The sequence below is a fragment of the Parambassis ranga genome, chromosome 7 (genome assembly GCF_900634625.1).
Source record: "Parambassis ranga chromosome 7, fParRan2.1, whole genome shotgun sequence".
In the NCBI taxonomy this organism is placed as follows: Eukaryota; Metazoa; Chordata; class Actinopteri; family Ambassidae; genus Parambassis; species Parambassis ranga.
Window position 1 is genome coordinate 7,454,410 of NC_041028.1, and position 13,017 is coordinate 7,467,426.

The 13,017-nt window shown below is 41.3% G+C and overlaps 1 protein-coding gene across 1 annotated transcript in view; it reads left to right on the forward strand.

Moving 5' to 3' along the window:
- Positions 1-10,887, forward strand: part of cacna2d3a (calcium channel, voltage-dependent, alpha 2/delta subunit 3a) — a 92,376-nt gene extending 81,489 nt beyond the window's left edge. Inside the window, exons 30-37 of the mRNA XM_028409593.1 lie at positions 953-1,023; positions 2,848-2,923; positions 3,023-3,075; positions 3,751-3,806; positions 5,841-5,955; positions 9,476-9,588; positions 10,609-10,691; positions 10,795-10,887. Of these exons, the coding sequence (XP_028265394.1) occupies positions 953-1,023; positions 2,848-2,923; positions 3,023-3,075; positions 3,751-3,806; positions 5,841-5,955; positions 9,476-9,588; positions 10,609-10,691; positions 10,795-10,887 (660 nt within the window). The remainder of the gene's footprint in view (positions 1-952; positions 1,024-2,847; positions 2,924-3,022; positions 3,076-3,750; positions 3,807-5,840; positions 5,956-9,475; positions 9,589-10,608; positions 10,692-10,794) is intronic.
- The last annotated feature ends 2,130 nt before the right edge of the window (positions 10,888-13,017 follow it).

Below are 13,017 nucleotides of genomic sequence, written 5' to 3' on the forward strand. Positions count from 1 at the left end.
AGTCTGTAACCTTGAGTCTCTTCCATGTTCACATTTGATTTACTCACCAGCCTCACCTCAAATTTCCAGCAGAACATTCTTTAGTCAGTAGAACTGACTGATGAGCAAGCGAAGATGTCAGAAGTTCATTTGTTATCCAAAGCAGGAGAGCTCTGTCAGCATTAAAGCTCTGAGGACTCAAGGTTTCAGAGAGAGCAGTGCCTGACACTGTGAGGAAACTGGATCATTTGTTACCAGCATCTCATCACAATGTTAGAAGTCACCACAATATTAGATACATCAATACATCAAGCTTTGATTGCAGTAAAGAGGAGAAACACTTAAACACAGCTACAGAATTTTTGACATAAAAAAACACGATATAGAAAATGTACTGTCAAAAGAATGCTGTCTAGTAATGGTCTCAGAGGACCAGCACCGGTCTCTGAACCACTTCTCAGGAGTAGAAACAAAGCCAAGTGCTTGGGGTGGGCTAACACATAACAGCATTTTTACAATGGATGACTGGAAAACAGCCCTATTTACTGAAGAATCCAAGTCAGAGATTTATGGTAGGGCGTATATAAAGAGGCAATAATACCACAGTGTATCAAACCAACTGTGAAATAATGGTGGTGGGAACGTTCAAGTCTCAGGGTGTTTTACCTACTCCAAATCACTTCCACCTTGTCCAAGGAAAAGCTGCACTTCATTCTTCAGACACACACTACACCCTCTGGTTTGCATTGTTGTGGAGAAGGATTCATGCTGCATCACAATAGTGACTCACAATAGTGAGTCCAAACACAGTGCAACATAAGGCAGCCAGTGACCTATTCCCCCAGTTTTTAACCCCACTGAACTCTTATTGAAGGATAACATACAGTAGGTTGAGCATTGAGCATTTTCAGATTAGTCAATAATATAAATAATTGACATCGTCTTTGAACTGATTTTTCTTTTTTGTCGTCAGACGGGGAAATTTTTTGGTGAAGCAGAGGGAGCTGTAATGAGTAAGCTTCTGCACATGGGCTCTTTCAAGAGGTAAGTGTTTCAGACTGCAAGTGTGTATGAGTGTGTGATTTACCATGCCAGGGTATGTATGAGTGAGTGTGTAAATGTATGTGCATAACATCATGCAGGCTGCATAGTGAGAGCACGTCTCCCCTCGTGCTGACAGCTCTTAACTCGGCCAATCGTGTTGAGCTATTCAGCGCTGAACTCCGACCTCTCACTCAGTGAGTTCTCCATTAGGGGATTACAGCAAATCTTTTCCTGAAATGAAAGAATTAGGAGAAACTTGAAGTCTCACACACACACAGAGTCAGGCACTCACATATGTAGACATGCATATTCTGCCGTAAAGCAGCGTCTCCTGGAAAACACCGGGAGCAGCAGCATTTTGCAATTAATTTGGATATTTAATCCAGAGGAATATGCGGTGTGGAAAAAGTGGAATTGTCTAACATGTGCAGAATCTCACTGCAGTCACAGTGTTTACACAAGTGTAAAATCTATGCTGCACAGAAGCTTGTGACATGACTGTACACAGCATTATTCCTTCAGGACGTGGGTGAGGGGATATTTGCCCTGTTGTCTCTGTGTGTAAAAATCACTGCTGATTATTCTATAAGTAGACAGCCACGCCTGTATATCATGGGGATGAAACTCATAAGCTGACAGCAAATAGTTTACAGACCCATCTGTGAAAAAACAAAGAGGCCTATGAGCACTTCAGTGGATCTTTAGTGTGGAATGACGATGGACTGTTTGAAACTGAGGACGTGGTATGATGAATGAATAATATGACATGTGTTGCTGAGGTATTAGCATGATGACTAACAGAGCCTTCAGATCTGAGCACTAATGAATCCAGTACTATCTGTCTTAACCCAGTGCCATCTGTGGAGAATTAATGTGTTGCACAGATTTTGTCTTGATTAAAAAAAAATAGACATTTTAATGTGCGACGCTTAAAGTTGAGACAAACCGTCAGCCCGAGTTGTTCTGCGTTAAGGCTGTAGATGAAGACAAATTGATTTCTGTTACTTTTGCCTTTAAAAATGTTGGAATGATATGCAAAGGAAATGAAAGTATGCTCACACACCCACAGACACATTAATAACGCATCCATTGCAAATACACACACACAGACATTACATCGGTCTAAGTTCGCTGCTAACACTATTATGTGGCCTGGCTTAGCGCTAATTGGTTCCTGGCGGTGTCTTGGAGCCGTGTGTCACTGTTACTGTGATTGAGGTCTGAACATTGCCCCGGGCTGTAGATACACTGGGCCCACTCAGACATCTCACACACACTCCGACCAACGTTTACACACAAAAGCATTGTCAAGTATACAGGAACTCGTCCAAAAGGCTATAAGAAAGTGTCCAGCGGTGTATGTGTGAGTTAGGAACCCCTTCAATAACCTCATGGAGACAGACCTAGATCTCACACCCTCAGGGTCAGACTAAGCCCTTAAATCCTCTGATATCCCTCCCCAATATCCTCAAATCATCTACACACACACACACCCACCTTCCTACATCACTTTGAGGCACCTCTCAGGAAGCTCTCGGCTTTCACCTACTTTCCTTTCCCCATTGTTGTCACATCCATCCAATATATTATCCGTAGGTAAAGCGGCAGTTATAGCAGAGGTGGGATCTTTTCTTCCTGCTCCCACACAGCAGTCCAAAAGGCCCTGGAGGCATGTAATAGTAGAGACAAAGTATGAATCAAGACTTATATCACTTTATCCGGGCTGACAAAATATTATTATTAAAAGTCAAAACTTTATTTACCTTACTTAATCTCTATTCCTGATGTTCTGTGCTGCTCTCTGTTTTGTCTTCACCTCCTCAGGGTCACTTTGTATGACTACCAGGCTCTGTGCTGGGTGTATTCAGAGAGTAGTGACAGTGGACACACACTGTTGAATGTGAGTAGTAATTTCTATTTTCCACGCCATTGTTTGAAGCTCACACAAAGCAGAGTAAATCTTACAAATACTATAACATGTTAATATTTGTGTCTATAGCCCTACTTCGCTTTCTTCTCCGCCGCGAAGTGGATCCTGACTGAGCTTGTCATGTAAGACGTGTGTGTGTGTGTGTGTGTTTCTAAAAGCATATGCTCGTATGGTGGCCTCTTGGGTCTGAGGTTAGCTGTGAGCATATATATATCATCTGTATGTTTGTTTACAAGCGCCTCCACATGTATGTTGACGTGATCCTCGTTGATCACGAGCGGTAATGGCTACCTGATGTTTCCTGTAGTGGGGGTATTCCTCTGATGCCACTTTGTGGCCGTGGCGTCTTCCTGGGTGGTCTGTTGTTACCGTGGCGCATCATGAGAGGATTGAGTTGTCAGTGCTAATTTTATAGTCTGTCACACTGAAGACGTTTTTGTGTGTGGTTCATTTTCCATTGTAGCTTCACTAGCTGATTCATTTTGAAGCCTAAAATCACCCCGTCAGTTCAACACATGAAATTCAGACAGAAGCATGTCAGTCATTATTAGATTATTCTATAATTATCTGCAATCATATATATTTCATTACTATATTAGGTAATGCTCTCAAGTGATACTCAGTAAATGGCAATGACAAAGATTCATAATTGTGGCATATTAGGATAAATTAGTTTGCAATAACGTTTTTGTACTTGTGCTGGAACAATGGTTATCATGCAGTAGAGAGTCTTACAGTATGTATTATATAAGCATGTTGGAGTGCATTGTTATTCTGTGTGTTGTCTCCATATTTAGATTCATGCTGGAGTTCAACTTGTACAGTTGGTGGTACTCTGACCTCACTGCTAAAGGTAAGAACACACTCTTTCAGGGATAAAGGTGCTCACCAGCTCTTTGTCTAAAGAACACTCACACAGACTCATGCGCACAACCACTGTCTTATGAGTTATGATGAGGGTTTATATTCACAAAGTCTTTTTTTAATACCTAATAAATAGGTTCTGTCCATGCAGACAACTGTGTGTATCATGCATGGATTTGATTTGTTTAAAAACATATTTTCTGTGACTACAGTGCAACATAATTTGTGCCTAAATAAAATACATTTAATCAAATTATTAATCAGATTAACATTGACCAAAATCTGATTAATAGGATTTAGTTTGTTGTTGTTTTTAAAGATTTTCAAATACATGACAATGACTGTAAAAAATGGTGTATTTGGATATTAAACCAAAATGTTTTTATTTATTCAGAAAAAGGCCAAACTCACAGTAAATACTGAATAAAACCACAAGGCTTGTTCAGAAAATGAATAACATGAAGCAAATAAAATAAATAAATGGGTGGTAACTTTGTTCAAAACAACATACGTTTTTTTGTCTGTGTATTTTGTCTGTGTTTTTTATGACATTCACAACAAACGGCAGTTAACTGTAAGGAAATGGTTCATTGCCGTTTTAGAAAAAAAAACTTCTGAGTTCCCATGGAACAAAGTTTGTTGGGTACAGAATAATAACCTCCTAATGTCCTCAGTACTGGCCGCGTTTCTTCGTTTTCGCCATCTCCTCTCCATTTCCTCTTGGTCTGAGTCAGTGTGACCACTGGAAAAACAGAATAAAGAGGCACAATCCCAAACCTTCAAGTAAAACAAGCAAAAACACAGGCTTACCTCAGATGACCTCAGAGTTGCTGAGGTTGTGTGTATATGTGTGTGTGTGTGTGTGTGTGTGTGCGTGTGTTGGTGGGTGTCTTTATGTTCGTTTGTGTATCCAGAGGGGGGTTACACTTGATGCTTTTATGATCTGTGAATATGTGTGTCACATTAATAGGCATGGGAGGCAGTCTTCACTTTGTAGTGGTAGAAAAAGTCCTCTCTTTTCCTTTTCTCAATCACTCTCTGTTTTTATGTCTTTCTTTTGTCTCACTCACGCCGATGAATGCACGCACATTCTCATGTGATTACTGCCAGGCTGCAAATGCTGTGATTCCTGATGCTTTATGGAGTGTTAAATACCGTTTGCCTGTCTGAAATGAAAGCCTCACTAAGCGACAGCATATTGTAGTATTAATTCTAGCCAAAACTAATATGAAAATATTTTGTATGTGAAAGTGATAGAGGGAGAGAGGGGGGGACCACAAAATGAAAGTCTATAAAATGCTTTCCTTGCACACTTTAATCCTGAATGAAGTGAGGCTGGGCATCGCTGCTCGCCAAGCAGTCGAGACAATTTCACAGCTGGCTAGCCTCAGGTCTTAGCAGCACTTTCTATATCTTTTTACAATAGAGACACAGGCTTGTGACACATAGCTGAAACACCCCAACTTAGCAGCCCGTAACCCAATCTACACAGCCTCTCATGCTGAACTAATCTCAGACGTTTATACATGTAGGCTGCGTTCCTCACATCCATATAGTTTTATGTACAACACACACACACAAACACACACAAAATGCTGCGCTGCTGATTCCCAGTAATTAAACTGCTCCGTCCAAATCACACACATAATCCACCATCTTTAGAAAACTGTGTTGTAAAAATGTTCAGAGCATAAAATAATCTGTTTGTATTAAACATGTACGTTTGTGTTACCAAAAAAATATGAATCCCACCATCCATGCAGCCCTGTTTTTAACCTCTGGGTGGCAGGAGAGTTCAAGCAATGTGGTGAGAATGGCAGGCCTGGATTTACATGGGAAATATTTCCAGAAATGCTGTTTTCCTTCAAGCCTGTATATTTGCAAGGATGTGGTGTGTTTAACTGTTTGCTTTCAATCTATTTGCATTGCTATTTTAAATGTATAATTTTGCTTTGAATCTGATGTTCCATAACATTTCCAGCAACTGACTCACTGTCTTGTATTCATTCTTATTCATTTCCAGCCCAGAGGATAGGCCGGACCATGCAGGTGCCATGTGACACTGAGTACCCAGCCTTTGTCTCTGAAAGAACCATCAAAGAGAACACGGGCAATGTAGACTGCGATGGCTGCATCAAGTATGACACGTGCACACAGACACAGGCACACACACACACACACACATGCACACATGAGCAAGCTACGTCAACCATTATCTAAATATGTGTCCCTTATAAAACAAGGTTTGTTGATGTTGTTATCAGCCATTAAACCATAAAACAAGCTAACAATAAAAAAAAATAACGCTATTAATTCTTGAATTATTTTTTATCTCTATAATCCCTGATAATGAGAAACATCTTTAAATCTTGTGCTGTCTGCTAAAAACACTTTTATCCAGGCAGTCTGTCAGACACACACACACAGACACTAACTCTCTCCTCCGGCAGTTTAAAATACGAGGCATTTAGAGATGAGGGAGAGAGGTGGAAAAAAAGGCTTCCTTTAAAAATGGGAAAATGAGTGTGGTCCCCATTAACAATTTGGGCTTTTCTGTCAGGCAATTGTGGGGTGTTCTCTGGATCCTTCCAATGGGCCCTTCATTGCTCCCAGCTGTGGAACTGCCAGAGAATTCAGGACTCTCTCTCTCTCTCTGTGTGTGTGTGTGTGTGTTTTCCTTGTGTGTCTGCAGCCGGTACAGCCCCACAAGGTCAGCAGGGTAACCACTGCCCTGGGTGCCAGTACTAAAATGCGGTTGGGGATGCAGTCAGACCCTAACACACACACATACAGACACAGGGAGACACACACACACACAACGCATAACAGAAGCGTCCTTTCAGAGAAGTATAGCCTTGTCTCTGTAATGGTGACACCAGAACTGGGATTAGCAGGCATGGCTGTGATCAACATGTCGCCTTCATATAAATCTTTTTTAAAACACAATGATTTTGACAAAGTAAAACTGAGTTTTTATTTCAGTTATGTGGAATTTTATAGCTCATATTTGTAATAGAGGATATTGGTGATAAACATCTGTTTCACGTTACAGGCTGACTGAGGCCTTTCTCTCATATTTTCATTCAAACACGTGCATGTGCTTTATGCTGTAGGAAATATACCCCAAGCTCTTGCCTGTTCAAGCTCTCTTTACTGTATTTTGACTGTGTGTGCATCTGTGCGTGTCACTATTTGTATTTGTCCATCACTTCCCTGATCGGTGTGACCGACCACAGGGCACATCAAAACATCTAGGGAGCGCTTACTCGCCCACTTTTGGACGATTTAACCACCATTAATGTATCTTCGGAATGTAACATGAGGACAAAGAAAGGTCTTCAAGGGTAGTATTAGCAACAATACTCCTGGCCATGTATCTTTCCTCTCCCCATGTCCTTTTGTTTCTCTCCACTATGACAGACGAGTCATGTTGCAAGTTGCAGCGCATATGTAGAAGGGGGGGTGCATCTGTTAAAGATTTTTGAGACACATGTCTCTTTATCCCAAGTTACCGGATAATCGTGGTGCTGTTGAGATAATTGTGTCATGGTGTCACTCCTACCGTGCTGCCATTCTAAATTCGAACGAGGCGCACTTTTTACAAGATATGATAAGCAACAAAGATGTTTTTGGAAGTGTTCTTTTTTTCTTATTTCTTTGTTCTACCTAACATTACACTAGTTATGTAGCAGAATGATGCAAATTGAGGAAAAGGTTAAGAGAATGGAGCGGAATCATGCTGCCTGTAACACGAGACATGGAAACAAAATGACAACATGGCTTTGAAAAGTCATCAGTCTATTTGTTGAGATGTTATTGGAGCAATTTCAGCCCAATGAATTAGTAATTGTTAAATTGCACTCAGTAATTTACTGGTCGAATTTCTCAGCTGTGATGACACATTTCTGAAAACCATACAGTTCGTGCAGTTATGGTTATAGTTATGCAGCTATTAAATCCTTAGAAAAAAAAAAAGATGAACATTCTCCATGGGAAATTTAGCCAAACTTGAGCACAGCATTTTTTTTCTAAAACAAGAACAAAAGAAGCTTCAAAAATGTCTTGTGGAATAATGTTATCTTATCACAGTTCTAAGTTGAAGTGAGCACCACTAGAGAAGGAAATGGAGATATAAAACTTTGTCCTTCACATGATGAAAACGTGCTGAAATTTTCTATTAGCTTTACCCTGAAAGTGTGCAGTTTGCTTTGTTACAACTTTAAAAAAAACGCAGTCTGTCACCACGTCTCTGTGTGTCAGAATTTTTTCCTACACTAACTGCATGTTCCAGCTCTCTTTTTTTTCCTGTGGGTCTCCATGTCACTCAAACAGTTGTCTGTCTCTTTGTCATTCTCTCTCTCTTATGAGAGAAACATGCTGGACGTCCTTGTCTTCTGGCCAACGAGGCCATGTCGAGAGCAAACTGTCTGCACGAGAGAGACGTGTATTGATGTCGTCGTGTATCTGTGCGCGTTGTGCATGCACATCCTGGTGTATGTGCATGTACAATCGTAGTGTGCCGCTCCCCTTCCCAGCACTGGGTATGTTCAAGGCCAGCAGCTGTGCTGTCAGGATGTGTTTAAGTCTTTTCTCCAAGAACACTTGCTCTGCTTTCTATCAGCGGGCAGAGCTGGACTGGCCCAGCGCTGTGCAGGGGTGAGTGCAGATTATTAAACATCAGCAGATCCTAATTCAGCCTGATTGGAACTGGCTTGGCGTACGTGCTGGGTTGGTTTGGTTGGTTTTGGTTAGTCACGGTGGGATAAATGTATTAGGGTGCGGTGGATTGGTGCTACTTGTGGTCAGATGAAATGGGTCATAGTATTAAATTAGTAAAGATGAAGATATTCCTGAAGATGTTTGGTCTGTTTTGATCTATCGGGTCTCTCCCTCTCTGCCTTTGTACATGTCCTCCTTCACAAAAGTTGGAAAAGTACATGGATGTACAGTATTTTAGCATCTGTGTGTGTGTTCACTCACTAACACGTGTGTGTGTGTGTGTGTGTGTTTTCGAAAGCTTCACAGGGAATCTGATAAATCACCCAGCTGTGGCAGAAGAGAGAGAGCGAGATCAAGAAAGAAAGGGTGATAGAAAGAAGAGATCATCTTTACGACCTCTTTTCTTCATAAAGCTTATCCACAGACATAAATCACTGGCCAGGAGGCCGAGGCAGGGCCTGATCTCTCAGGCCAGTAAAACACAGCCATGCAAAGCTGTGAGCATAAAAGTGTGGTTCTCATTTGTTTCCCTTTGGAGTGTTTTATATTCTGCAACACTTCATTGGTGTTCGCCTTGGATGGAGCATAAGAAAGCGAATAAAGGATATAACAAAGTACCGTAAAGGAAGGGAAGAGAACAAGGAGTATGTGTATATGTGTATACTTTATATGTGTGTCTGTAGGTCTCTGTGTGTTTATTGACAGCTGGCGGTGAGATACTTCATCCTCTTGACATGCATCCAGTAGAGTCTCTTCAGTGCATCTCCCCTCCGCCAGAGCAGAACACTCATAACACAAATCCTGTGACACATGGAAATTTACATCATAGCAGTGCATCTTGACTATTTGCCAGTCAAACTCTGTCTTAAGCCCCCCCCCCCAATAACTTTCTTCCTTCCTCTTTTTTTTTTTTCTGACTGTCTGTGCTGTGATTGGCAGGTCCTTTGTGATTCAGCAGATCCCCAGCAGTAATCTCTTCATGGTGGTGGTGGACAACAAGTGTGACTGCAGCATGTATGAGCCAATCACCATGGACCCCATCGAAATCATGTATATCCTTCACTGGCCAAAAGACTGGAAGTGGTGAAGGTGTGGATGGATTTGTGGGTGTCCTGAATGAAGTGAGGAAACAGCAGCAGCAGGATGATATAAATGGCATGTGTAGAATTTATTAATAAATAATTTGGATAACCAGACAGTATCCGGTCCCATTAAACAGCCAAATTATAAACAATCAGTGTCTTTTTGACCTACGACATGCTGTGCAGCATGGTATAGAAAACAGATAATGGAATGAATATTCTTTTTGTGTTACATTGGCTGGCTTGTTGCCCTTCCTCAAAAGGCTTTTCCCCTGCTGAGAAAAATATCAGTGTGTCCTTATTATGTTTTTAATGGAGGGGCCTGTCCTGTTCCAGCTCATGCCTACCAGTGTTAGAATTATTATAGCCAGTGTGTGTCCTTCAACATAATGTTGATGGAAATAGCATTTAGCATTTTAATGTTTGGAAAGCAGTGGGAAGTTTGTTTGCCCTCTACCCTTTTGTGGATGAAAGAGATGAGATTGTTGTGGGGGACGTGATCTGCCGCTGCGGCATCCAGACTGCAGTTTACCAGATAGTCTGTCTCAAAGTGCTCTGTGAATAATTTGGACTATGTTACAGCCCATGCTGTGAGGGAATACTGATCATAGCTAGCTCAGAGTGGCTTCAGACTGAGGCAGCTTTGCCACAAAACAGGATTCTCCTGCAATGTGCATTACTTTGAAATTTTATGCAGTACAGTCACGCTGTATATACATGTCCACTAGTGTTTATTTTTCTTTGCTCACTGTAGCATAAAGCCTGTTATCCTGTTGCTAAGCAACAAAAGAAAACTCATCAAACATCGTTCAAAGTTGGCTTTTTTTTTAATTTTTGCACACCATGCTGTGCACAAAAAATGTCCTTGTCCTTCCATTGTGAACTCAAAAACACGCACCCCTTTCCATCATAAACAAGAAATATGCTTTAGCAGGAAAACACCCTGTAGAGTGTACACATTGTCTGTTATTGCCTTAACTTCAGCTGCACATAATGAATCTCTTAAGTGTGAGAGACTAAAGATGCAAAAGGACAGGAGGCGCCCAGACACCTGCCACCCTTTTCACCCAGAGGTATTTGACTAACTTTATCTATTACTTTACTGTCTTTCATGATACATTTTGCATTCATATGTTCCCTGTCTGTTTCTGCCCCCCCCCCCTCCTCTCTCTGCAGGAGAACTCAATGGAGTGTGGAGGAGCTCTGAGTCTCACCCCATCTCTTATGGTGACGCTGCTCTGTGCACTTTTGGCACTGTTTCCTAGGTGACCAGAGTTAGCCACGCCTCTCCATCCGGAACTTGACTTGGATTGGCTTGGCTCGGCATGCAAAAGGATCGCAATGATGCCACCATAAAAACACTCTTGCCCTGCATTGTGCCCAGTTTCAACTGACCACCTACGAAGTCCCCTAGCCCTGAGGTACCTCCCTACGTACAAGGTACATATTTGAAAGGACTGATGATGGATAGCTATTACAGCTGCTAGTAGGTGCTTTACTAATATCACATAAGCTGCACAGAGAGGTTTTTAAGGGTGAACAAAGTTTAGAAACATAGTAATAAAGTTAAGAAATGCACACAGTAGCTTATAAACTGCACAAGTGGTCTAGTAATGCCCACTGACACTCACACCACTATGTTCAGTGCTTTCAGGTAGCAGCGAAGGGCTGGGGTCTGTAGCTGGGTTTGGAACTGGGCATTAGAGCCACGAACACCTATGTGGAGAAAGACAGTTGCACCTTTCCCAGGCCCTCTTTTCAAGGACGATAATAATTCTGAAGAATATAAGAAAAAAATAATAATAATACTGAAGATGATTATAGTATGTGGCTGGGATTGATATGAAATGTTTGTCTAATGATCTTTTTTTCATGATGAGAAAAAAAACATAATATATATGAAAAATAAAGAGTTTTATTTATTATTTGCAAGTGGTACCCATAAACTGTGACTATGAGATTTTGAGTCCTCTAAAGTGAGTGGTTGTTAATATTTGAGCTTTGCCTTATTGAATGATATTGGTCCTGTTTGTGTACTTTTGAAATAAAACAATGTTTAAAATTTTGCAGTTGTTGAAAGCCTCTTAGCAAATCAGACCTCGGACAGAACAATAGACTTAACACAAGCCATTAGTTTTCATCCCTATAGGTTTTTCTGTTGTTGTTGTTTGGCAGATTTGACTGATTAACACAGCGTCTGCTCTCAGCGGTTGGTTGTGGTGAAACTTCTGGCTGCTTTTTGGCCTCCACATGAGCAAAGACGTGGCATGTGTGTGTGTGTGCATGAATATGTGTGTATTGTGCGTGTGCGCATCTGGTGTTTCCCTTTCTGTCATTCATGTACGCCTCTGCCCTAGAGGCTTACCCCCCCCATACAAAGAGACAATAAAGACCATGACACTGGAACTGAAGACCAACCACAACATACATCTGTATTTGTTTAGGAACAGACACAAACAGCTCTTCAGCCTTTTCATGTGCACATACATACAACTCAGCTCATGTTGTCCATACAGTTGCATAAACATGTAGATTTAAGTGAACATACAACATTTTCAGAGACCTTGTCAGTGCCAGCAAGAGGAAGCTCTGCTGTGTTCTTTACGTCAACACCAAGGTCCCTGTGGTCAACAACAGGACATGCTAGGAACCCCCCTGCTTCTTCCATCACTGACAAGGTAACTCTCAGTGTCCTCATGGTCTGCTCTTTTCTCAACTTTTTCTCCAATCTTGTCCCTTGCTCAGAACTTTGTGACTTTAATCACTCCCAGCTCTCTTCCTCTTTCTATGGTCCAAAGACTCCCTGACTTGCTTGTGGGTCATTTATCACTGCATAATGGGATTGGAGCTGTTTTGGGTCAACACTCATCCAATCCGGTCTGTGATTCCTTCCTGTTTGCCAGATGAGTTATGGGAAAGTGCATCTCGGAGTTTGTGCGTGCATGTGTGTGTTTGTACAAAAGGCAGAATTGGAAAAGCAATCTTCTTTCTGGAGAGTTGCCACAAAGGCTGCCCATTTGCCACCTTCCTTGTTCCTCTTAGTGATAAATGCTCATCCCTGTTTTCTGTAAGCCATTTTGCCCACACGCTGATGGCTGGGAGAAATAACCTATTCAAATGCAAAAGGCCCACACATGCCAACAGTCTTTTATCTGGATTTCCCACAGCACACAGCTTTTATACATAAATACCATACACAGTTGGTGATGAGAGTCAGTTAGATGTCAAAACACTTAAATAAAAATACACTTAAATAAAAAAAAAACACTTAACCCAATGTTGCAGAGCTATTTATTTAACAGAAGTGTAGTTGAGCTTGCATGCTCATGTTTACTCATGAAAAAGTCAGTTCACACATGCTTCAAGATGGAGTGATGGAGAGAAACATCACTTAGAGTA